The sequence below is a fragment of the Myotis nattereri genome (genome assembly GCF_964212035.1).
Source record: "Myotis nattereri genome assembly, chromosome: 11".
Lineage (NCBI taxonomy): Eukaryota > Metazoa > Chordata > Mammalia > Chiroptera > Vespertilionidae > Myotis > Myotis nattereri.
Genome location: NC_138086.1, coordinates 76,682,670 through 76,708,581, shown reverse-complemented (window position 1 = coordinate 76,708,581; position 25,912 = coordinate 76,682,670). Strand labels below are relative to the sequence as shown.

The window sequence follows — 25,912 nt, the reverse complement described above, 5'->3', positions numbered from 1 at the left end:
GAAAAAAGACCCTTTCTTTTCTACCTCATATTTGAAGATCAACAGCCCAAATATCAATAGCATGTGAGAAAAGTTATTTTTTATACAATAAAAAGCCCCAGAGATAATACCTTACCGAGGGATGCTCCTCTCTGGGCTAACTCAGCAACTTTTAAAGGAACTGAAAATTACACAGAATTAGGCTTCCCGCTGCAATATTTCACATGAGAGTAGTCCAAAGAAAGGACAGCTCACTTTATGTCTGGGTGAGGGTAAAAAATGAGCATCTTACAGATCCGTCAGTATGACGTGGCTAAAGAAACAGAAATAATGATGTCTTTAAAACTTATTTAATTTATTCCCCTGCTCTCAGGCAGGGTTTTTCCCAAATTATCTTTAGACTGTTGAGTATCCGCATTAGTTTAAACATCTGCAGGAAAGGAAATTCCTCAAACTCCCCTGGTATTCTCTTCCTGTATTAACAGCCCTACTTCCAAGAAACGGGCTTTGGTCATCACATTGTAATTAGTCACCAGCCAGCTTGTCTATCAACAAGTATTTGCTAAGTACACACAGGGAGAATGGTATTCTATTAGGTCTTTGATGGTAGACCTTCCCCTAGAGTTGCTCCTAATTGCTTCTCCTGTGAAATCAAGTCTAATCCTGGATTCAAATATTCTCCCACTAACCCTCCATTCAGCCAATTATGAGCTCCCTAATACAATGGATAAGACCAGCATCCTGTTAATAACTGAATGCTTTCCTATACACTATAGTTTGATTTTTGAAGGAGTATGCTGTTTCAAAACAAGGAGGTGTTATCTCAATATTTCAAGCTAAGAAACTATGGCTCCAAAAATAATAAGTAGCTGCACAATTGCTCAATGGCTGAGTTGGTCCTTCCCAAAGTGGCTACTGCAAACCAACTTGAATCTACCACCTCCCCATTCGCCCTTTCTTGTCTCTCACAGGTCGTTACAAACCTCCTTCGGCAAAACTCTTGTGGAGGGATTGCATTAAACTTTCCATTAAATATTCCCAACTTCTATCCAGGTTCCAATGTTTTTTCTTCTCAAATACTAAATCTGTTCAGTTTACCTATATTCTAGATCAGGGGTCCTCAAACTTTTTAAACAGGAGGCCAGTTCACTGTCCCTCAGACCGTTGGAGGCCCGGACTATAGTTTAAAAAAAAATTATGAACAAATTCCTATGCACACAGCGGCAGCAAAAACACCCGGTGGGCCGGATAAATGTTTTCAGCGGGCCGCATGTGGCCTGCGGGCAGTAGTTTGAGGACCCCTGTGCTAGATTATTCCTCTGCCTCCTCAAAGTTTCCCACTTAACACTGTTGGGTTTGGAATATTCTCATCTTGCCACTACCCCCTGACCTTCAAACATCTCTACATTATCTTTTTTTAAAAAGAAAGAAAAGAAATAAAAATCCTAACAACAGACTATCCCTATTCATCAGTCTGCCTATATTGCTCCTTCCCGTTACCAAAAGATCTTCCCTTTACCTCCTACTGTCCTTGATAGTATTGACACCACCTCTCCCAGGCATTCCTTGAAATTCACTCCTCCCGTAGAATCCACTTCCCATCCCAGGTTCCTGGCTCTGCAGCTAAGTCCCAAATCCCATGATCCCCTCCCAATGCCTTCTCTCCTCAGATGGCTCATCCAATTGCAAAATAATGACCTGTAAACTGAAGATACCAAATCTACTTTTCTAGCTTCAATCTTTCCCTTGAGCTAAAATTCCTCAGATACAGCTGTCAACACCTGTCTCTTCTTGGATGTGCCTTCATCATCTCAAGCTCATTGTATTATAAATGAAGCACATTATCCATAACACACAAAACTCACTCAGCCAACGGCAACCAACAAGCTTGATGGAATATCTGTCTTCTTCCCTCCTCTTCACACTCCCGTCTCACCTGCACACACCATGAGCTTGGTATTTCTCAAACACTGCGTTTTATAAGTCATTTACAGCTTAGGAACCTACAACTGCTCCCACTACATGCCCATCTCTCAATCTCTTCTATGCAGCACCCAAGTTTCTAGATGAACTAGTGCTTCCTGATCTAGCCACCTGAACTTCTAATTTGAAATTTAACCAGTTTACTTACAGGCCCATATCTCCTTGCTTGTATCTATAATATCTGCCACTCTCCTTTCTGAAAGTCTAAAACTTATACCACCTACTTGAAGACGCATCCTCTTTAATAAAAGCTCCACTAATACATTCTAAAAATATAAGGCAGACCAATGTCAATTTCCCATTTTGATACTGTACTCTGCAGTTATGTCAAATGTCACCTTTGGGGAAAACTAGAGGAAGGGTACAAGGGATTCTATGTAATATTTCTGCATCTTCCTGGGAGTCCATAATTAAATTATTATAGATATTTTATACTATTTCAAAATAAAAAGTTTTAAAAATATATGGTGGTCACCAGCTAGCTAAGTGGGGAGCTGAGGCCATAAAGAAGAATGTAATACGTACCGGGCGCTCCATGCACTACCTTCCATCTGGGTGTTATGAACTGAATTGTGCCCTCCCAAAAATTCATAGGTTGAAGCCCTAAGCCCAAATGCCACCCTATTTGGAGAGAGGGCCATTAAAGCAGAAAATAAGGTTAAATGAGTTCATAAGGGTGGGGCCCTAATCCAAAAGGACCAGCGTCCTTGTAAAGAGAAGAAGGGACACTAGGATGTGCTCACACAAAGGAACGGCCGTGTGAGGACCCGGGGGGAAGGGGGGGGGGGGCGGCCATCTGAAAACCAAGCAGAAAGGCCTCAGGAGAAACCAAACCTGCCAGCACCTTAACCCTGAAGTGCCAGCCTCCAGAACAGTGAGAAAACTGATCTGTTGCTTTAGCCGCCCAGCCTGGTCCTGTTACGCAGCCCCAGCAGGCTCTTCCACATGTATTTATCCATCTGTGAGTTGACCAATATTGGGATTTTCCCACTTTTTAGCTATAATTCTGCTATGAACATTGATAAGTTGTTTTTTATGGTTGTACTAAAAATAGAGGAGGAATCTTTATACAAGGAGTCTCTGGTAGGTGGTTTTAATGACCTGAATAGGAAATGGGGTGTTAGCAAGTAAGGGCAGTGGGGGCAGGGGAAGGGGCACATGTGGGAGGTGCCTTCGTCAGGTGCTGGTGACTGACTGACTAGGGCGAGAAAGGAAACAGAGGGTCCAGTTGTCTCGAGGCCCCTGACCTGGGCACTGGGCAACACCAGGCACTGAGACCCGGCACACAGAGGAGATGAGTCTCACTCAGGCAGATGGAATCGGAGGGGCCTGCAGGGTATCGAAGGAGGCATGTGAGACCTGGAGGAGAGGCCAGCCAGAAAGATACAAACCCGGAAGTACATGGAGTTCAGGTGGCAGTGTGACGAGATTGTCCGGGGAGCATGAAGTCAGACCAATAGTCTGGAGACGGAAAAGGAACAGGAAGCCACCAAGCAGCCTGGAAAGACAGGTCTGAGGGCACAGGAGCAGCTTCCAGCAGCGAAGAAGCCCAGGAGGGAGAAGACCCTCAGAGGAAGGAGGTGGCATCGTAAAACTCTGCAGAGCAGCCAGGCAGGCTGCAGCCGAGTGCTCACCAGATTGACCATTATGAGTTTGCTCGTGGAAGGTGGAAAATCACTCAGAGAGCAATGCTTGCAGGACTCGGCCTCCTGTCAGAGGTGGCACGGAGATGGAAAGGAGGCAGAACCCATAAACCAGCTGCGCACATTGATGCAGCGTCCTGGGAGGGACTTGGTTATCCATTCATCAGAACCAAAATGCAAACAAGTCCCATAGACACACGGTCATTGCCCCTGAATACTTCCTGTGGGGAGTAGAAAGCCATTCATTGTCCTGATATATAACATTGGTCCTTGCTTTTCCCTTACCGCCATTTCTGATATAATTATAGTTGTTTCCTTATTGGTACTTTCTATCCTGGTCCCTTTTAATAAGTTACAGACGTTGTTGGTAGGAAAACACACAATAATGGGGAAGACACTCAGACACCCCCTGAAACTCTGCCACCAGGATAATCCCACAGCACACGCCTTATTTACATGCTTCGGACTGACAAAGAATGGCCTGTCACCTCGTATCCATGTAGCCACCTCCACCTCCTCTGTGTTTTTGTGATTTCATTGTTTCACATTTAAACTAGAGGCCTAGTGCACAAAATTTGTGCACGGGTAGGGTCCTTAGGCCTGGCCAGCGATCAAGGCCAATCTGTGGGGCAACCAGCGGGGTGATCAGGGGGCCACTGCTGGCACCCACCTTGGCTGGCCTGGTGCCACCCACTCGCCAGCCCTGCCTCCGCCACCAACAGTCGAGGCCTGTGGGCTGGGGGCAGCTCATGTGTTCAGCGTCTGCTCCCTGGTGATCAGTACCTGTCATAGCGGCCCGTCACTCTACCGTTCAGTCAATTTGCATATTAGTCTTTTATTATATAGGATCTCTTCTTCATCTGAAATGTACTGTGGCACATGGTGTAGGCTAGGGAATCTGTTTTGTTTTTGTGACACACTCTCTGGCCTTTCCTACCACGAGGTCACTCCATCTTCCTGGCCTCAGCTACCTCCACTGTTAAGCAAGAAGGTGAACCAAGATGATTCCTGAGTTCCTGCCCAGCCATTGATAAAGGATCAGATCTGGGAAAAACACTTGTACGCACGCCTATGTCCAGTGATACACTCCTTTCTAGAACGCCATGTTACCTTCACGTACTCTGAAGCTAAACTGGCATTGCAAATTGCACAATTACTGACTGGAAGCAGAAATAATTCCCAGTATTGCCTGCTATCTCTGTGATAATAGCATCATGTCACCCATGGAGATAATAAACATTCAGCACAAAACAAAGATATATTTTTAATATATTCCTCATAGCAAAGAAAAGAAACGGCGTGAAACTATTCTGCCCATTTCCTCCCACACTGCTCCACCAGTTTAAGGGGAAAGAGGCAGATGGAGCACAGTCCATGCGGGAGGAAGCGGGGCGAGTAGTGCATCGGCACCGTTGCGGGCTGTGTGGTCCGGAGGGAAGCCCAGAGGGCTCGGAGGTTTGGATTCTAGACATTACCCTTCGGTAAGCATGGAACTCTGGGCAAGAAATTTAGCTTTTTCCAACTCCGTCTTCTATTTGTAAAACAGCAATAATTCTATATGTTTCTTCTACCTCAAAAATGTGCAAAGCACAGAAATGGGTGTGTGAGAACTTGGAGTTCTGGTGGGAAGGCTTAGGCACGATGGAGTATGTCCTTGACCAAGAGCGCTGACTGAGCCGGTAAAATTCACTCCCCTGATTAGCTCCGGAGGGGTCATCGGCAAGTGAAAGCCAGCGGCCACGAGCCCGACAGGGCACGGGTGCAGCAGCCTCCACCTCTCCCTGGACGCGGCTGGGCCAGCACGGAGGCGCAGACCTGGTTACAGATGCCTGGCTTATCAACAGTATATTTTCAACCTTCCTTCATTTCTCCTTTCCTTCCTTCTCTCCCTCCTTTCGTTGCCCCTTGCTCCCATACAGTTAACATTTTGCGTCAAGGGCTTGGATGGACTCAGTCCTCGAGTTGAAGTGCCACCGTGAAGTGACTAAGGGGGCCTGACTCCCAGCAGGTGTCCAGGCCTTTGCTGGCAGCACCACCAGGGGACTCCCAGTGGCCCTTCCCAAAGCAGCCCCGACGGGACGCGGGGAAGAGAAGGCAGATGCCCAGCCCAGCAGGGGCCAGTTGCCTTCTTTACGGAGTTCTCCTCCCTCCAGCCTCCTTGCTTTCCCAATTGACAAGGAGGAGGGAGGCCCCATCAGAGTGCCAGTGACAGCGAGTACTTCTTATTTTCTATCTCATTGGGCCTAAATAAGTATTTATTAGAAAAAAGAATCCTGCAACAGTGGACAGAAGATGGACGAGTAGAGGCCGAAGGACCAGTCTGGAGGATGCTATCAAGATGAAGAGGATCTAAACGAAGACAAACTATTCCTACTGCTTCTGCGTAGGAGGCACTTCTATTCTGAAACACTCATTTGGCATAAAAGGTAGGTTCTCTCTGTGAGTGATTAAGGCAGAGGTTCTCAACCTTCTGGCCCTTTAAATACAGTTCCTCATGTTGTGACCCAACCATAAAATTATTTTCATTGCTACTTCATAACTGTAATGTTGCTACTGTTAGGAATCGTAACGTAAATATCTGATATGCAGGATGGTCTTAGGTGACCCCTGTGAAAGGGTCATTCAACTGCCAAAGGGGTCGCAACCCACAGGTTGAGAACCAGCTGGATTAAGGTAAGACAATTTAAAACCATCAGATATAGTGCCCCATGGCCCCAAACCAGCTATTCCCAGCCCCACGCCAGATTCCGAGACCGAGTTATCCATCTGCCTCTAACAATGGGGATCATTACCACTTGGATTTTCTAAGTGTGTCTCTGTTCCAAGCACTGTACTGGGTGCTTTACAAACCCCCGAGGCCCTGGCAACGAAGGAGGGATTATTTTATCCACTTTCCAAATGAAGAAACGAAGATTCTGGAAAGTGAGCTCACACACTGAGGGTCACATATGCAGTGGAGCATGGAGGGAGGACCAGACACTGCGGGCTGTACATATTGGATTATGCTCCGCTGTCCCCACGCTTATCTTTTTGAGTTTCTGCTGGCATTCCTTCTTACTTCGAGAAATGCTGACGGAGGGGAAAGGCAGCAGCCGGAAGCGCAGCAGCATGGGTGAGGGAAGGAAGAAGAGAAAACCACCCGCTTCCCATACTATGGTCCTTGCTTCCGGAGGAAAGAGCAGCTGCAGCTGCTGCCTTTAATACATTCACTGACTTCCTGCTCCTTCCTGCGGCCTAAGAGAGGCTCACAGAAGAGGGAAGAGGGGGTGGGTGGGGCTGCTGCCTCCAAGGGACCCTCTGGCTGTGGGAGGGAAGAGGGGCCTGGGTGCCCAAGGCCACACAGGGGAGAGCCCTCTGGTGCCACATCCCCTGATCCTGGGCTTTTTCCTTGTCTCCGCCCCCTGATCCTGCTGACCACAACCCAAGCAAACAGCAGAAGGACAGACCTCATCTGGATAACATCAGCGGCTTGCATTATGCTAGTTTCATCTAAGAAATACGGTATCGCAAAATCATATTTAGTTTTATTCTTTAATCCACTTTTTATTGGTTAGATCCATAACAACATGGATCATGTTTAAAAGCAGAGGGAAGAAAAGAGACATACCATTCTAGAAACATCTCCCACCAAGTGGTTACCCTGGGATAGCTGAGGGGACACGAGAAAGCCATCTTCCATCATCACTTACTGTGAAATGTGGAGCCCAAGTACGGCCACAGACACAGCCCTGTAGCCGGGCCTGGCGCAGCGCTCACCTGGCATGACCATGGCGGGCGGGGCCGCCGCGTCGGTGCTCAGGCAGAGGCGGCCGCCTTTGGCCAGGCGATCGCAGAGCAAGGTGATGTGCTTCTTCAGGCGGCTGGTGTCCCTGGGCTTGCTCAGCTGGCTGCTCAGGCTCAGAGCGTGCTCCTTGGAGCTCTTGGAGAGGCAGGTCTTCAGGAGGTGGGAAACCGCTGCATCCACCGTTTCCTCCCAGCCCTGGAGGCAAAAGCCAATTTTGAGCGTAAGCGGAGATGATACATGAGCAAAGTAGGCACTTCACTGGGAACTGAGTTGTAAGATGACTGGTGTCTGGAATAGTCCAGACGGGTCTGGTGCTGGACTCAGCTCCGCATGCTGTGTGGCCTTGGGGCAGGTCACCAAGTTCCTCTTGGCATCAGCCTCTTCGACAGCTGAGGACACCAACAGCCTGCACCCTCCGAGGGCTGGGGATGAAGTGAGGTGGGCAAGCCCTGTGCCGGGCAGGCTGGATGACCTGGAGGGTGACCTGCCCACCCTCTGCGGAAGGGCCAGGAAGTGGTCAGGGAGCGGGAACTGTGGGCATCTTGGGGGAAACAGGACGAAGGGAAAACCCTGGTGCCTCTCTCAGCTCTTGGTCCACAGCCTCAGGGCTGCAGGCAGAAACCACAGGAACTTATTTCAAGGGGGCTTTTGTGAGACACAAACCTATCCAGTCCCACGTCACTGCCCAGGTGACAAAAAGCGGCACAAAGAAAGGACGTGGCCATGGACGCCACTGTCGCTGGGCACCGTGTGGCTGTGCTGCAGGACAGACCTGGGCAAGGACCACCTCTGCATGGTGAAGGCTGCCGCCCTGGAACCTGGGTGCTGGGCAGCGACCTCAGCGTGTCACGGGGGTGCCAGCACCGGCAGCGCCTGCGCAGAAGATACTGGCTTCAGGCAACACGAGGAGCAGGGGGGTCAGCTCCCAGCTCCCGCTGGGCATCACGGGGCCCCAGGGAGACTGAATGGGGCTCTGGAGGTCCCGAGCAGCCCAACAGGGAGGGAGGCACGAGCGCAATCTGGGAATTAGTGCCAACATGATCCATTTGTCCCCAGAGGCTAGTCCCATGGGCCTGACAACCTAAGTGAAATGATGAAGGAAGACAGCGGAGAACGTGTTCTCACAGAATAATGCAGAGGAGGTGAGAGCCTGAGACTCAGAAAGGAGCCCGGGAGTTCCCTGGGGGCACCACTCACTCCATCCTCATCCTCACCCTCACCCTCACCCGCTGAGCCACCTGCAAACATGCAAATCGGTTTAGGTTACTCCTCAACTTCAGCTCCAAAATCCAAAAGGTCGGGGGTTTTTGCTTTTTTAATATATTTTTATTGATTTCAGAGAGGAAGGGAGAGGGGGAGAGAGATAGAAACATCAATGATGAGAGAGAATCACTGATTGGCTGCCTCCTACATTCCCCCTGCTGGGGATCGAGCCCGAGCCTGAGCATGTGCCCTGACCGGGAATTGAACCATGACCTCTGGGTTCATAGGTTGACGCTCAACTACTGCTCCAGCTCCTGCTCCATCTCATTCTCTTCCTATCCACCTGCGTCCGCACTGTCACCCAGGCCTCGGCACGTGCCCGGCTCTCCCGCGGCAATGCCCTGTCTCTGCTCTTTACCTGGCAATGCCCACTTTCAGGCACTGCCTTCGTGGGCCCTCCTCGTGGCTGAGACCTTACAAGCCCAGCTCTCCCGCAGCAACCACCCCCCCCCCCCGCCCGCCTTCCCCAGGACAGGGCCTGTGGTTCTCCGCACCCCAGCACTGTGCTTAGCAAACAGAGGGGGCTCAAGAAGTGTTTGCTGGACAGAGAGCTGGTGAGATGCGGAACCAGCTGGGAGGACTTTGAAGACATTCGTCCAGCCTTGTGGGACTTTACCAGGATCCTTTACACAATCTGCCCAGGCGTGGCCGTCTTCCCGATCCAGAATCATGACTTTGGGAGGCAGTTCATTACTTTCAGGGACATGTATAACCAGCAAAACGCTATTCCTGTGCTGAGCCCAGATCTGCCCCATCGGCCCTCATTCTCCCCTCCAGAGCCATATGAATAAGGCTCGCCCCTCTGCTACATGGCAGCGCCCTGCATGTGAGGACAGCCAGTCGGTGCCCTCTCTTCCAGAGAAAACATCCCCAGTTCCTCCAGCTCTTCCTTATGCAAACAAGGCTTCAACTTTTCTCTCTATCCTAACCACTGGCCTTTGAATGAGGGCCAATTTCAGGCACTTAAAAATGTACACAGCTGCCTTGGCTGGTTTGGCTCAGTGGATAGAGCATCAGCCTGTGGACTGAAGGGTCCCAGGTTCGATTCCGGTCGAGGACACATACCCAGGTTGCGGGCTCGATCCCCAGTGCGGGGGAGGGGGGGCATACAGGAGGCAGCTAATCAATGATTCTCTCCCATCATTGATGTTTCTGTCTCTCTCTTCTTCTTCCTTCCTCTCTGAAATCAATAAAAATATTTTTTTAAATGTACACAGCTAACTAGACAGCTCCAGACTGACCCAGAGATACCAGGCTGGGGATGGACCTGCAGGGGGACACAGCGGTCCCTCCTGCATGCTGGGACTTCTCCTGCCGGCCCAGCCTCTGGTCGCCTCTGGTCGCCTCTGCTCTCTGGGCACCGCACCGCACACTCTTGTTTCACGATGAACCAACAGATGATTAAACCCCAGGCCCTTCCCACACTCACCACACATCTCACTCGAGGCTTATGCAGTTAATGCTTTAGACCCACATGCAGACCAAATATGCCCACTCGAGAACGTCCAACTGCTTGCCAGAATCAGGACGTTTTTACTCTAGTGACCCATTACAGATGCCACTGGGCAAGTTAAGAAACAAATTAATTATTTTAGGCTGATCTTGAAAATCCTTTCAAGAGTCGTAAAGACTGTGAAAACAGCTTCCTATCCAAAACCATCAGAGAATAATAAGCCACTAGTTACTACTACAAAGATATCTCTATACAACTATCAAAATCTAAACTCAACGATATCTAAAATTGAATTTGTATTTCAATAACAATGGGAAGAAGTAAATTAAGTCAAAAGAGTAATCTGGATGTCACTAGAGAGGACATATTTTCTTTGAAAACATTTTTTTATTGATTTTATTTATTTTTAGAGAGAGAGTAAGAAAGAGGGACAGAGAAAGAGAAACATCGATGTGAGAGCAGAACATAGATGGGTTGCCTCCTGCACATTCCCTACCGGGATCAAGTTAGAAACCCAGGCATGTGCCCTGATGGGAAATCGAACCAGCAACCTTTGGGTACACAGACAACACCCCACCAACTGAGCCACACCGGCCAGGGCAGGAAAGAACATATTTTCAAGTTGATTTCAGAGCCATTGAGAAAGCCCTATGGCGTATAAAAAGGAAAGATCCTTTGTATATAATTTGACATCTGTGTGCTCTGTGGTCATTTTGGCATTAAAACAGTTGCTACTATTTTATAGACTATTCATCTAAGCAAGCTACTGTTTTCAAAAGTGGCATATTAGATGGTTTAAGTAGATACAGCATTTAGTTAGTAGAGAATTTCCTTATTTATTGCCAACTCGCAGACCAAGTGAAAACCATGTCGTGTTTAGGTGTTTGGCATGGATATTTCTTTCACACGAGGCACGATGCCAACACTTCAGAAAGACTGCTACTAAAATGCAGGGTAATTATTTGGAGGGCCCGGATTGCTACATAAACTCAAATATGATGATGAAAGGAATGTTGACCAGACAAAAAAAGAGCCTTTGAAATGAGAGTTTCATTACAATAAAAACGCAATGTGATAACTCACCGATCGAACATGTAGCATAATTACCTGATGAAATGGGAAAACTATGCGGAAATCTAGAACCTCGGGGTGAGAAGGACCTTAATGGCATTTTATCCACATCCAGCCTCTGACAGATGGAGTTTAGCGGCAACATGAGCGGAAAGCACGGGTTGCTTCAAACCAACGCACTCTGATCCTCTCTTTTTAAGGGTACGTTTTGCACTTGACCGGGACTCCCTTTCTGACCTCACTGCTTCAGGCAGGGGATCACAGAGTGGATTACCTGAATTATCACGAAACTCGATCTTAGCGAGAGAGCCACGTTCGGTTTTAAAACAAAACACAACATGACGTGATCCATAACCTAATGCTGTGACTTACAATAGATGGCATCTCAGTGCTGAAATACAGCAGTAACACAGTAATAGCCATGATTTCGTGGATGACTCACATGCCCAGCATCACATCAGCACTCTCTGCACAATTCGTCCTCACAAGAGTCTCAAGATCCTCACCCACCGGCCCGCCTGGGACAAGGCTTCCGAGGAGGCAGGAGGCCACCCAGGGAGTGCTACTTTTTCAAGGATGGGCTAGACAGGGGTGGGCAAACTTTTTGACTCGAGGGCCACAATGGGTTCTTAAACTGGACCGGAGGGCCGGAACAAAAGCATGGATGGAGTGTTTGTGTGAACTAATATAAATTCAAAGTAAACATCATTACATAAAAGGGTACGGTCTTTTTTTTTTTTTAGTTTTATTCATTTCAAATGGGCCGAATCCGGCCCGCGGGCCGTAGTTTGCCCACGGCTGGTAGCACCTCTGACCTTACTGTGGTAGTAGCAGGAGGATTTTGTGCTTACAGATGACAAAGATAACCAAACATCAAAACCCTGAATCTGAAAATGATGGCGAAGACACCCAAGGGAGGCTCAGTATGTGGCCTACTTCATTGAGACCAACCAGACAGTGTAATTTTCAGTTGCTTTGGGTAAGAAATAGAATTTGGATATGTCTTATTGAAGAAAAACCTTATTTCATATATACATTTATGACTCATTCCAGTTTATGGTGTTTCAGTCACCTTTGGTAGTAAGCCATAGCTACCTAATGGAGGCCAGATTGTGTAGTAAAAATACAGTGAACGATACACCTGAAACGTAGGAAGGAATTCCCTGTGTAACGGCTCCTCGGGGCCCACGCAGCCCCGCTCTCAGCCTGACGTGTGTGGAGCTCTGGTTCTGAGGCCCCTGAGCTGGCCAGTCCCTCACCCCCACACACTGTTCCCGGCAGACTCCGGGCAGGCAGGCCTTCATGGGAAAGGCGCTGGAGAGCTGATTCACTCACTTTCTTTTTTGTTGTTGTTGTTCCTTAAATTTGTATTGATTTTTTAGAGAGAGGAAAAGAGAGAGAGAGAGAGAGAAACATGGATGTGAGAAACATCCATCAGTTGTCTCTCACACACGCCCTAACCAGGGATTGAACCCACAACCTTGGTATGTGCCCTGACGGGAAAGGACCAGGCTCCAACCAACTGAGCCACACTGGCCAGGGCTCCACTCACTTTCCTAATCTCATGTTCTTCCTCTGTTTTCTCACTTGTTTACTGGCTCAGTAGGAATATAAAGCAAAAAGCAAGCTGAGATCGAATCTGAATGGCCATTCTCACTTCTCTTCCCAGCAGAACCAGTGCTCAGCGAGTTCCCTAAGGACGCAGACCTGACTAAGGATTTGCTCACGTTTGAACCTCAGCCTGACTACATTCTACTCAGGTGATAGGCCTCACCTGGCATTGCCAACTATCAGCATGTAGGCTGCATTCGGCACCTCAGAGTTACAAACATGAACACTGCACACCATGAGGATTTGACTAACCGCTCTGAGTGCATTAACTTTAGTTGACCAGAGCCAAGTGCTGGGCTAGCTTTATGGCCCATGTTTCCTGGAGGCCTGTCTGGAAAGACTGGATCAGGAATTGGTGGGTATGTCTGGTTCACTACTGTCGGCACTGTTACCAAATTTGGCTAAATCAATACAGGTGAGGTGTACCTAACAGCTGTTTTCACTTTGATATACTAGTATGTTGGGGAGCACAAGACACTTGGTTGGAAAGTTGTCAGGAGGACATTCTGAGAAAAGGGAAGTGTGTGGAAGGCTACCTGCCCTGTTTATTGGAATTCCGAATTAGGGGAGACTTAGGGGAGTGTTGAAGGCGGCGCCCCTAATTATGCCTTGAATTTTCCAAACAAGTCTGTGCACGTGCAGACCCCCGGGTGTTTACTGGAATCCCTGTGCCTAATCCCTGGATGCCCTTACCTAGAGGACAATGTAAACATGTGTCCTCCCAAGATTACTCACCCTGCTGATTGCATCTAAAGATAAAAATTCCAAAAAACAGGCTAACGCGGCAGGCAATCGAGGCGGCTCTGGCCTAGAGCCAGGCAAGTCCCTTAGCTCTCTCCTCCACAGTGAAACTGTCAGAGTAACCGGTTCATCCATCGTTCAGGGGCGGCTGGTCAGCCCGGCAGATGTTTCCATCACTGAAAACGTTTGTCTTTGCTCACTGGATTCTAGGGTGTAAATGAACACACGTACAAATAGGTGTGTCATCGGTGCAGGAGAGCTCAGGCTTTGCTCATACAGAACCCAAACTATTTGAGGTCACTTGAAAAAAAAAAAACGGGGGTGGGGGGGATGCAAAATGAAAGTAGAATGCTTCCTTTTAAAAAATGTTTTTTAAAAAACTACACGTTATTGAAGGAGAATCTGTAATTGTATGAAACGTTATGAAAATATCATGATATCATGCAATCCCCACCTACTTATATCTGACTATGCTTGAAACTGGCCTGCCCCTTAAAGAGGGCGGCCAGCGGGTAAACAGGGGACACTACTTCAGGTGAAGAAAACTGCACTATCCGCCTGCTAATGGCAAAAGCGTGTGCCCTGGAAAGCCAGCTCGCCCAGAGCCAAGCGGGGAAGCTGGGGGGCCCCAGACACTGAGTTTCAGGAAGAAGATATGGTGGCGCCCAGGGGCTGGAAGTGCTGGCCGCCTGGCACCGGGGTCCCAGCTGGACCAGGTCAGAGAGCCACAGGGGGACAGGCACAGGTGCCACGGGAAACAGTGGGTGGAGCCTCGCAGAGACTGCAGGGCAGGCCAACGAAGCGAAGCGACATGGGCAGAAAGGCTAATTCAAATGCCACCCAGAAAGCCTGACAGAGGGACACAAGCCAGGGGGGTCTCACAGGAGCACTTGCACATGGAATAACAGGGCCCAGGGACTAGCGACGCCACGCGGGCGGCTCTGCTGTGCAGGCAGCGAGCACTGGGCTCAGAGCAGCAAGTCACCAGTACCCAGGGGTGCGCTCCTAAAGAACGGGAGGCCCCCCAATGTCAAAATCGGCTCTTCGTCATTAGAGGACTCAAACTAGGTTGTTTAGAGGCGTTTTAAGGAAATTGAACTAACAGCAGTACACCAGCCAGGAATCCAACTGGGAAGCAGTGTGAGGGGGAGGCGGTTGTGTAGGTTTACTTACTTAGTTATTAATATGTAAAACACACCTTATTTCAAAAAGGAACTGAGCTGGCCTACGGGAGAGGGAGGCTCCCATTAATCAATGCCCTTTTCACTTATTCAGGCTCTTTACTCCTAAATGCATGAAGAATAGTAAATGTGTCCATACTGATACACACGAGCAAAGTTTACAGAAATTTCACATCAGCACTTGTACATTGTATTCCACTTGGCTCCCAATTCTGAAGTATTTCAACTATTTCCATTTTAAAATAGCAAGCGAGTGGGCAGGAGGCTCCGAGATGTGTTATATAAACTGTGGGGAAGCAAAAGAGTTGCATCTAGGCAGCGGCGACGCAGAGAGCGTGGCCGTTCTGAACATAAAACCAGTTCTTTCATGTTTATCTTGCTGGCTACGAGCATGGGAATCACCAAAATATTTACTTTCTGCCCTGTGTCCCGCAGACAGCTGTCACTGCGACGCCGCGCTAGCACTCAGGAAAGGCGGGCGTCAGGCCGACACCAGACTTCCTCCTTCTGTTCGCCTGGTAAGAAGAGGCCATTAATAACAGTAATGATCAGGCAGCTCTGTCCTCACCCAGCCCAGACGGGAGGCACAATGGCCCTCACATCAGACCTGGCCGGTGACATGCACGTCTTCTAAACCCTGTAAGTGAGCCTTGATAAGTCCCTCCACACAACAGGATTTCCTATTGTAAACATCTGTTTCTTCACACGAACCATGCTGAACAGGTTAAAAATAAGTTTCTCTTTCCCTCTCAGCTTGCAAAAGGAATAATCAATCAAAAAGGTAGGCTGAGGGTTCAAATCTCCATCTAAACTTCCCCAGGGGATTTTAAAGTTCAATATCAATATTAAACCCTTGGGAATACCTTATAGCGTTTCTTCTTCAAAGAGTAGATGATATCTGCTGAAGGTGTTCCGTGAACTTTGGAAAAAAGGCAAAGTCAGGAAAATGCTTTGTAATGTGTCACTATTCCTTCCAACCCTCGGCCTGTCCGTAATCGGTGCCCTAACCAGTGCCCTGTTGCTCTTGTCTTAGAGAATCCTCCAGGGACACATGGAGCACAAATGGCATTCGGACCAACACTCTGAGACAGCCCATTAGGAAATACCACACTCCTTGCTCTCTTGCCATCCACTGGACTGCATGTCCAGGAATCTTAGTCATCTGAGCTGCTGACCAGGAAACGGAGAAGCAGGTCTGCGCAGAGAGCAGGCAGGGCCAGGAGGAGTCACCCACGGAGGATGGGATGTTTTGTGTCCTGAGGCATGCGAGGTGCCTCGAACACGGCCTGAAACATGGCAGATACTGAATAATTATTCACTGAAGGAATCAATGACTGAGGTATGTATCCTTTTTCAGCACGGGCTTCTGTCCCGCATCATGGGAGGGGCTGTGGATAATACACAATTATAGACTGTCTCAGACTTAAACCAGTCACGCACGCTCACTGGTGTAAGCAGAGACAGGGTCTTTGCAGAACCTCTGAGGACAGAGAGTCAGGGACGCAGGTTTTCATCCTGCACAGAGAACTCAAATACTCGGAAATACGCTCTGTCCCCAACCTGGAAAGTAAGACAACAACCCGTTTCAGAGTTGCCGGGTCAGGTACTCTGATAGGATGCTATTTTGGGCAACCCTTCTCCTTCATCATGGAAGACGGTAGGGACAACACCATATTATCAAGTCCAGTGTGAAAATGAGGTTAAGAGTTCTTTTTAGAGACGCCCAATAGAACATTCAATGTTTTTCTTAAAGTGAGAGAGAGGATCCCTACCAAACACACCTGGCATAGAGACTTCCAGCACCTTTACAAAAATCACGTACAATATCTGCAATACCAACAGTTATTTGCCCCCAAAATAGTACTAAGCGGCAAAAATGGAGAAGTATTACTAAAGAGACAAATCAAAGAAACAATGATGCGCTCTGTTCCAAGTGAGATGGTACTTAAAAAAATGCTGATACTATAGAGCAGCGGTTCTCAACCTGTGGGTTGCGACCCCTTTGGGGGTCAAACGATCCTTTCACAGGGGTCGCCTAAGACCATCCTGCATATCAGATTTTTACATTACGATTCCTAACAGTAGCAACATTACAGTTATGAAGTAGCAATGAAAATAATTTTATGGTTGTGGGGTCACAACATGAGGAACTGTATTTAAAGGGCCAGAAGGTTGAGAACCACTGCGTATAGTGCAAAGAACATTGCTGTCATTAGCAACGGCAAGTTCTAAATATTTTTGCTTTGTGAACCTAATGTCATTAAGAAGATATTCCAGCCGAGGCCGGTTTGGCTCAGTGGATGGAGCGTCGGCCTGCGGACTGAGGGGTCCCGGGATCGGTTCCGGTCGGGGGCATGTGCCTGGGATGCGGGCACGTCCCCGGTGGGGGATGTGCAGGGGGCGGCTGGTCGATGTTTCTCTCTCATCGATGTTTCTGACACTCTATCTCTCTCCCTTCCTCTCTGTAGAAAATCAATAAAATATATTTTAAAAAAAAGAAGAAAAAAAAAAGAAGAAGATATTCCAGAACGGACTACGGCAGTTAGCCTGCCTTGTGACACGTGCCGCCTAAATAAATACAACCAACCGGAACGTGGCGCTTTCTGAGCACTTGCCGCGGCCTCTCAGTACTTCTGGGGACATCTGACCTTGAGCGGAGGCTACGCTGAAAACGATGTCCACATGTCTGAGGCTCCCCCTCCCACACGCACTCTGCCATCCACCCCCAACCAAACGGTCTAAATTGCACTCAGATTTCTGTGGCACCATAACAACTGCAATGTGGGCTACATTTCCAACACTCCGGTCAGAGCCTCCTCTCTTCCCGCCGCGACCTCCTCCAAGTTATTTCAGGCTTGCATATTTCATTGTCACATCTCAGCGGGATACCCATCACGTAACATTTATTTGTGAGGCCTGGAGGCATGATGTGGGGGACTGTGAGCTAGCATGTCGAAACCGCATACTGCAGGCATACGTCTTCGAGAATGAAAAAGGATTCCTTTTTACTCAAGATATATAAGCTGTCTCCGCAGTGCAAGTCCAGTGTGAATACCACAACCTAATTAAAGATGAAGAGCATAACAAGCAGTATTAAAATGTCTGTTTTGATTCATTCTTCTCCAAGTTATGTTTTTATCGAATGTCCTGTCTCCTTAATGACTTCAATAGTCATAATGAGTGTACACACCTTCTAATCTCACCAAATTCAGGAGAGAGTTGGAAGAATTTGCCCATGCGTTTCGGGAGGTAGGACAGCAGAGAATACAGGGCGGGCAGGCGGAAGGGGCTGTGAGAGGATGCTAAGTCCATGCGCCTGCCTCCAGGGATGAATGTGCTTACAGCCTCCCAGCAAAACGAGACTGTTTTTAAAGATGTCAATCCCACACTCTCTTGGGATGCAATTCCTACATTTGAGAACATTTGTTTCTAGGAAGTTCTTCCTTTGGGTCTAACCCTGCTTCAGGAGCCTGTGAGCTGTGGAGTCACATGGGGCGCCCTGCTCAGAAGGGCCCGCACTTGCTTTAATGCTTGCTATCGCCATCTTGAAATTCTTAATAATTTTATCTTGGAACTTGGGTTGTAAGTGAAGTTGATGGGACAGTGAAGCATGCGTGAGAAAGACAGACATGCCTACAATGTGTGCACCCTCCTCCTCTCTGCCCTGTTCACATGCGGCCCCGTGAGCTCAGCATTCTCGTGGTCCCACAGTGAACGGAGACTCAAGTACAAGGAAGGCATGTTGCATCTGGACTGATGGAGAGGGGTCCTGACACCCCCGCAAGACTTTTCATTTGAACCACAGCTTGTGAGGTTCTTTTTAATGTTTCTATTGATTTTTTAGACAGAGAGGAAAGGAGTTGAGCATTGACCTATGAACCAAGAGTCACAGGTTCGATTCCTGGTCAGGGCACATGCCCTGGTTGCAGGCTCAATCCCCAGTGAGAGGTGTGCAGGAGGCAGCTGATCAATGTTTCTCTCTCATCATTTATGTTTCTGTCTCTCTCTCCCTCTCCCTTCCTCTCTGAAATTATTTTAAAAACATATTTCTTTGTAATAAAAGCATGCCAAAAGTTCCCCCAAAATGGCAGCTAGTGGTCGTAGATATCTCTATAATTCAAGGGATCTGGGAAGTTATTATTTAAATGATCCTCTACCACCTGGCAGGGTAACTCACTGGTTGAGCCTCAACCTATGAACCAGGAGGTCATGGTTCAATTCCTGGTCAGGGCAGAGGCCTGGGTTGCAGGCTCACTCCCCAGTAGGGGGCGTTTCCCTCTCTCTCTCTCCCTTTTTCTTCCTCTCTGAAATTATTTTTTAAATATATTTTTAAAAATAAAAATAAATGATCCTCTACCCCAAACTCTCAATACAAACCCCATTTCCCCCCTTTCATTCTAAACTGTCCATTCAAAGGATTAAGGGTAAAAGAGTTTACAAACGATACATAAAGAACTATATACATGTAAGGAAATATTCCTGTCATTTTGCACAGCTATCTCAGCTGCCTCTAACGCTTGAAGTGACGCTAAATTTAAGAACATGGAGCAAATTAAAATGGCTGAGCCGTTTAGATGAGCCAATCTGAAGGTTCGCTGCACCACCCAGGCAGTCAAACGACTGTTTCCTGGCTTCTCGGTGCTTGCAGAACACAAAGAAGATTGACTTCCCTGGCCGGTGTGGCTCAGTTGGTTGGGGGCCGTCCTATGCACTGAGAGGTTACCGGTTTGATTCCCGGTCAGAGCACATGCCTGGGGGTTGCAGGCTCGCTCCCCAGGAGGGAGAGTGCAGGAGGCAGCAGATCAATGATTATCTCTTTCCCCCCCTCTCTCTCTCTAAAAGTCAATAAAAATAATTTTTTAAAAAATAGACTGGGTACCACATAAAAATGGGCTATATACCCATTTTTAAAATAGCTCTAGGGGGAAAAAGGCTTTTATTTGACATTTTTATAATGATTTAAAGAAAAACAGGATTTGGGTTAAACACACACACACACACACACACACACACAACCCAAGCCATCATCTAATACCTTAAAAAACATGATAGCCCTGTGACAGCTCCCTGCAGCCACCAGCTTTTCTGTCACAGTGGCTGTCACAGCGGCAGATGCGTGGGCCTTACCAGTTCCTGAGTGTCGTGCTGCAGAGGCAGGAACGCCGCCTCCAGGATGGCCACCTGGTCAGCGCTGAGCTTCTGCCACAGCCTGACCAGCAGAAGCAGCAGGTGCGTGGCGCTGCGCAGCCTGCTGAACGCCTGGAACACACTGGCTTGGTTTTCCTCCACGGCATCTGCAAGCGCCATCACCTACAGGAATGACAGACTTCAGTTAGGGACCATCTCACACCCCCTGGGGCCTCTAAAGAGCATGTGGCACACGCTGTGTTCCCTCCAACAATCTGCTGGCTCTGTCTCCCCCAACACAAGGGACGCTGAGGAATAAGGGAGTTACCATTCATCTGTTCCTTTCCTTCTTTAAAACAAATGCCCAAAGGAATTCCAAATCCATGTGGCCGGAGGCACAAATACCCATGAAATCAGCTTAATGGGGCCTTGTCCAGGACCTCCCACAATAAGCTAATAAAAGTCACCTCTAGCACAGTTATTACTGTCTCTAACACTGGTTAGCCACAGAGATGGGTTGACTTAAAAAATTCTTATCAAAATGACTGCATTTGCCCTATCATTTAAAATAATAACTTCATTACACCCCTTTCAGAAAATAGCTATCTCCCTCTGATTCTTCTTCATCTGTTTCATAGTTGGAATATCAATGTTGTTATAGACAGCGTTCAAACGTTTAGCCAGTTGAGTAATATGTCATTTTGAAGACAAATGTCAGGCACCGGCCCACAGGGACCTGAAAGAAAAAAAAAATGTTCGGGTGTGTTAGCTTTACAAGGCCAAGTCTACTTAGGATAGAATTGGCAGGAGTGAGTAGAATTGGCTTTTTCTTTTTCTTCTTTTCATCCTGTTGAATAATCTGTGGGGGGAAAAAGAACTAAAGCAACAATTGGATGGAACATCCAAGACTGCCCATTGGTGTTTTATGTTATTTCAATGTCTTGGTGAATTCTGTGCTCATTAAAAGTAATGAATGGACTGGCCCAGAGGCGAGAGACGTCAGACAACCCCCAGGATGGGAACAGCAAAGTCAGAGCAGCGAGCACCTTCCTGTGCATCCCACCAGCGTGAGGCCTGGGGCTCAGCCGAGTTTCCGAGGTCTCGTGCAGACGATCCATTCGGTGAGATTTCATGGGCTATTGACACTGGCCCAAGGCGCGTGTTAAAAAATCATCATTCAAACAAGTCGACTCTACAGCTGTGTGGTCTCCCAAATTCCACAGAGGGAGAGGCGCTGTAGGGGGACAGGTCTCGGGGTGTCTGGGGGACACTGGGACAGAGACGTAGGTCAGGGAAAGACAAAGCGGCTGGAGGTCCTGGCCTGACAATGCCAGGCGGACGGGGACGCTTTGCCCCTTGGCTCAGGGCATGCAGCTCCCCAGGAGCCCTGGGAACTGGGACCAAAGTCAGCTGCACAATAAGTGCATTGCTCACTGTGCACCTATCACTGTGCTGCCTTCCATCGTGCTCCAAAGACCTGCAAGGTTTCTTATAGCCCATGAGGGTCTTATAATTTGTTGGACAGAAAACACACATACACAACCAATCAGTGGAAAGAAACATTACTGCAATAATGTCCTAATTGTGCAGGACACAAAGTGTGAAAGGACTTCCCAAAGGGACAAATTATTCCGGGCCAGAGTTAATGTCCCCGGGGCCTTTTCACTCCGATGAGGCCTGGAATGTATCCCTTCCCCATGACTTCAGGCAGTCCCTCCAAGAGACAGGAGGAGGCCACCATCCTTAAACCAAAACACCTGGACTCATCTGCCCTCCCTCTCATCCTCCTCCCTCCCACCCCCCGCCATGATTACAACGGACTCCTGTTAAAGCCCAACTTTATATTTTATCCTTCCTGGGACTGTTACCAATCAAGCCTCACTGAGGGGGCCATGTTACTAAGACACAGATGCTTCTTGTCAGTAAGGCCAAATCATGCAAAGATCAAGGTCATGCACACCTCCCAGGAGGCAGGTAGGTGCAAAAATCTGCAGGAAGCACTACAGGGAATTCAGTGGCGACAGATCTCACCTCTACCTTCAAAGAGTTTATAATGAAGAAAGGAAAATAGGTCAGGGAGGCCAATGCTGACCATGTAGGGAAGACCCTATAGACTCGAAGAGGAACACCATTAACATCAGGACTGCTGTGAATAACAATGCGTCCAGGGAACTGAGCACAGACTGCCCGCCGGCATCCTGCCCTGTGCCCGCGGTAGCAGTGCCTTCGCAGACACCTGCCCTGGGCTTAGCGGGCGTGATCTCTACTTTACAAATGAACGTGCCCAGTGCTATCTGGGCCCACACACTGTGCCCTCACTCAGAGGGCTCCACGCCTGCTTCAGTGCCCTGCCATCTCCCTCTTGAAATGCTTAATAATTTTGCTTTTGCATTTGTGCTTTGTGATGTGTGTGTGAGATGTGAGGGGAGAGGGGGTGGTGGTAAGATAATAGAGCATGCGCGTGAGCAGAGGAGACGTGCTCATGAACACCTAGAGTTACGTGTTCGTAGATTTGCATTTAAAACTGGCATCGCATAACAGCGGTTAATGATCAAGTTCATACTAAGGATTTAAATGTTAATTTTTCCTTACTTGGAATGACATCAGCTAGAAAATAAAAGATACCATCAGAAGGTGTGAGAGTGAGACCCTGAACACAGGAGAAAGTGGATATGTTAGCAGCTGTCCTGCCGGCCCTTCCTCCTGCCTTTAGCAAGGGCCCTGCATGTTCATTTTCCACTGGGGGCTGCTAAGTAGGTAGCCGGCTGGCCCACACCCAGGAAACAGGAGGCCAGGATGCGGGCTGTGAGTCTCTCCCGCCAAAGCCTGGATGAGCCCTGAAGTCCCCCCAGGTTCAGAGAAGGGCCTCGCTGGTGCTGGGAGGGGGGCCTTTGGGAGGAGAGGTGGGGGAGGAAGCAGCCGGCTCCACCCAGCTCAGGAGAGAAAACCAATGGTTCTATCTGGGGAAATTTTGTGAGTCAACTGTTAAACTGGGCCCTTCTGAAACATTAAATTACATGAACTTAAAGTTAAATACATTAAAACAAAGGTAATAAATACTCAAAATTACTTCCTAATTATCCCACTAATGTCTCGGTCCTGGAGGTTATTTATGCTTATTGCCCCTGCAGGTTGGAAACAGAAATGGTTATTGCCCATTTCTTCCCAAGTCCATATTCTGAGACCTCTCGCAGAGGTCAGTCACAGTGGTAGTACTGACAACATGGAAGTCAACAAATGCTACAAAAGATCCCAGAATTCCCACCGCCTCTCCTCCCCAGGGAACCCGTTGTTCAATATTTACCAGCACATCACTTGGAAGAGGTACCTGAAATGTGTCCTGAAGAATAGATAGTGGCCTGGCCAGGGTGGCTCAGTGGTTGAGTGTCTATCTATGAACCAGGAGGTCATGGTTCCATTCCCAGTCAGGGTACATGCCTAGGTTGGGGGGTGATCCCCAGTAGGGGGTGTGCAGGAGGCAGCAAATCTCTCAGCAATGTTTCTATCTCTCTATCCTCCTCCCTTCCTCTCTTTCTAAAATCAATAAAAACATGTTTTTTTAAAGAATAGATATTGGATATGGGGGCTTTCACAGTGAAGGAAAACACCTTGACCAAATGCATTAACGTAGAAAAGTGGAGGCTGCTTGTTCGGAGAAGAACAAATATTCCATTGTGGGAAGAGCATTTGATTAAAAAAAAAAAAAAAAAAAAAAAAAGGCAACATGGGCAACTGTCAAAGAACCACAATGTCAAGATGAAGCACACGCGCCTAACGCTGTCGGTACTGGGGAGCCACGGAGCATTCTGAGTGAGCGCATTACCTGGTGGAGGTGACACTCTCAGCAGCTATGGGATCCCAGTAAACATTTGGAGCATTAGCTGGGACTCAAGAGAGGCTTTTATGCACGTTCCTCACTATCCAGGGAAAATTCTTACTAAGTGTAACAGCATGTCAGTGCGGGACCCACCCAAACTGCTAAACACAGCTGTGGTGGAAGAATGGCTCCTCAGTGAGACAGCAGCCCGAGCCACAGATCTTTCCTGAGCTGGGCCCAAAAGACGTCAGGCGGGAGAAGCCCAGGTCTCCACTCGGGCTCTCCCTGGATGCATGTGTGTGCCATTGTGGAAAGAGTGTGCTATCCCCAAATGGTCCCAGCAACTGGAAAGAAAGGGGATAAACAATCCCTCATGTAAGTTACCCCCCAGGAAAATTTCCCTGACCTACTGGCCAGCATGAAATACTAAGCAGATCTCCATGTTCTCCACTTGGTTTCACCTGCAACAGCCAAGTTTATTTTGTCCTCCGCGAGAGCCAAATGAATTGAGCAGAATCAACACAATGAACAGGGCTGCAAAGGCTGGGCCGTCAAGACCCAGGTCGGACCAAGGCCTAGAAGACGTCACAGCTCACCTGGCGCTGAGCAAAGGAGCCCAAGCAGCTGCAGCGCTCACACTGGAGGGCTCATCCCGGGCCGTGCATGTTGCTCCCTGGTGCTCGGCAGAGGGAAGGCCCCAGGAAACAATAAATGCTAACAATTTCAAGCACAATGTGTTGATGGCCTTTGTTTTGCTGTTTCAAACTGAAGGTTTCCAAATAAAATGGAGGCCCCAGAGGACATCTCTGTCCCACTGCCATATCGGTTGATGCCAAAGTCATGAGGCAGAGGCCCAGGGAGCTGCCTGCAGGAAAAGGCTCAACTCATAAAGCGAGTGTGAAATTAATCCCAAACACTCCCAGCTGCCAAGAGAGGCTCTGAAATTGGTTACAGGAAAGCAGCAGCAGCAGCAGCAGCAGAGCAGACATGAATCATGCGATGTGAACACGGACATGTCCAATTTCTTCACCTGAACTCACCCCCAGATCTCCCGTGTGGCGCACAGCACCCACAACAAGGCTCTCTGGCTGCCGTGTACTGAGCTCTGTGCCTCTGCTGTTATGCCCAGACTGTCATTGGGTCCTCGAGACGACCCTCTGGGAGAGAAACCGTTAGTCCCCTGGCCCCCTTCTGACGAGGAGACAGAAGCTGACAGCTCTGATCAGCTTGCAGCTCAGGTGGGCACTCTGTCCATGGTCATGAGCTCGGGAGAAGGGTGCGACTCCCGTCTTCTGGGTCCTCGTGGGGCCCCTTTCTTCTGCAGTGTATGCAGTCGGCCCTAAAATAACCCAGTAGGTTGTTATCTTGATTATCAGACAAAGATATTAAGGGGAAATACTAATGACATGTTCCACCCACCCTAGGATATGTGCTTTCGTAAACCTTTCCCATCGTTGGGGTTTTTACTCTGAGGTCAACTCGAGCTAAAAATCCCAGATTAGTTTCTAAGTTACAATATAAAGGAAATCCGTTCAGAATCTGTGAAGGGTGGGAAGTTAACCCAGTAAGTGTTTTCCCTCTTATTTTTTTCAAAAGCCCATTTCTGAAAGGGCTTTAAATATGTAGATTTTTTTGTTTTTGTTTTTGTTTTTACTGATTTCAGACAGAGGAAGGGACAGAAAGAGAGGAATAGAAACATCAGTGATGAGAGAGAATCACTGATTGGCTGCCCCCTGCACACCCCACACGAGCCCCCAACCCGGGCATGTGCCCTGACAGTGAATCAAACCATGACCTCCTGGTTCATAGGTCGGCTCTCAACCACTGAGCCACACCGGCCGGGCACGTTTTTCCCCTCTTAACAAAGGGGACTGTATTATGCTCCAGACAGCTCAGAATCATGATGACTAGGAAGCAGCTATTTTTCTAAAGGCCTGCTCCTCTGATGAGACGACTTGTATGAAAGGGATGACTCGTTTACTTTCTAGAAATCTCAGGTTACAATGTTTTCAGTGGTCTGAGCGAGTGGATGTTCTCTATTAATAACCTGTCAACATTTACCGAGGGCTTCCTAGGACCCAGGCGCTGCCCTAACCTCGTTACAGAGATTATCTCATTTCATTCTCAGAACCATTCCACCAGGTAGATACCATTCGTGCCCTCGTTTTAAAAACAAGGAGACATTACAGAAAGGGTCCAGCAGTTAGTAAGCAGCAGAGCCAGGACTCAGACCCAAGTAGCGCTGCCTACACTCACTTT

At 48.3% G+C, this 25,912-nt stretch overlaps 1 protein-coding gene across 1 annotated transcript in view; it reads right to left on the bottom strand.

Annotated features, from left to right (window-relative positions):
* BBS9 (Bardet-Biedl syndrome 9) overlaps window positions 1-25,912 on the bottom strand; it is a 325,628-nt gene that overhangs the window by 38,049 nt on the left and 261,667 nt on the right. The window contains exons 20-21 of the mRNA XM_081102088.1: window positions 19,837-20,019; window positions 7,362-7,584 (exon numbers count right to left, since the gene is read on the bottom strand). Coding sequence (XP_080958214.1) covers window positions 7,362-7,584; window positions 19,837-20,019 — 406 coding nt within the window. The remainder of the gene's footprint in view (window positions 1-7,361; window positions 7,585-19,836; window positions 20,020-25,912) is intronic.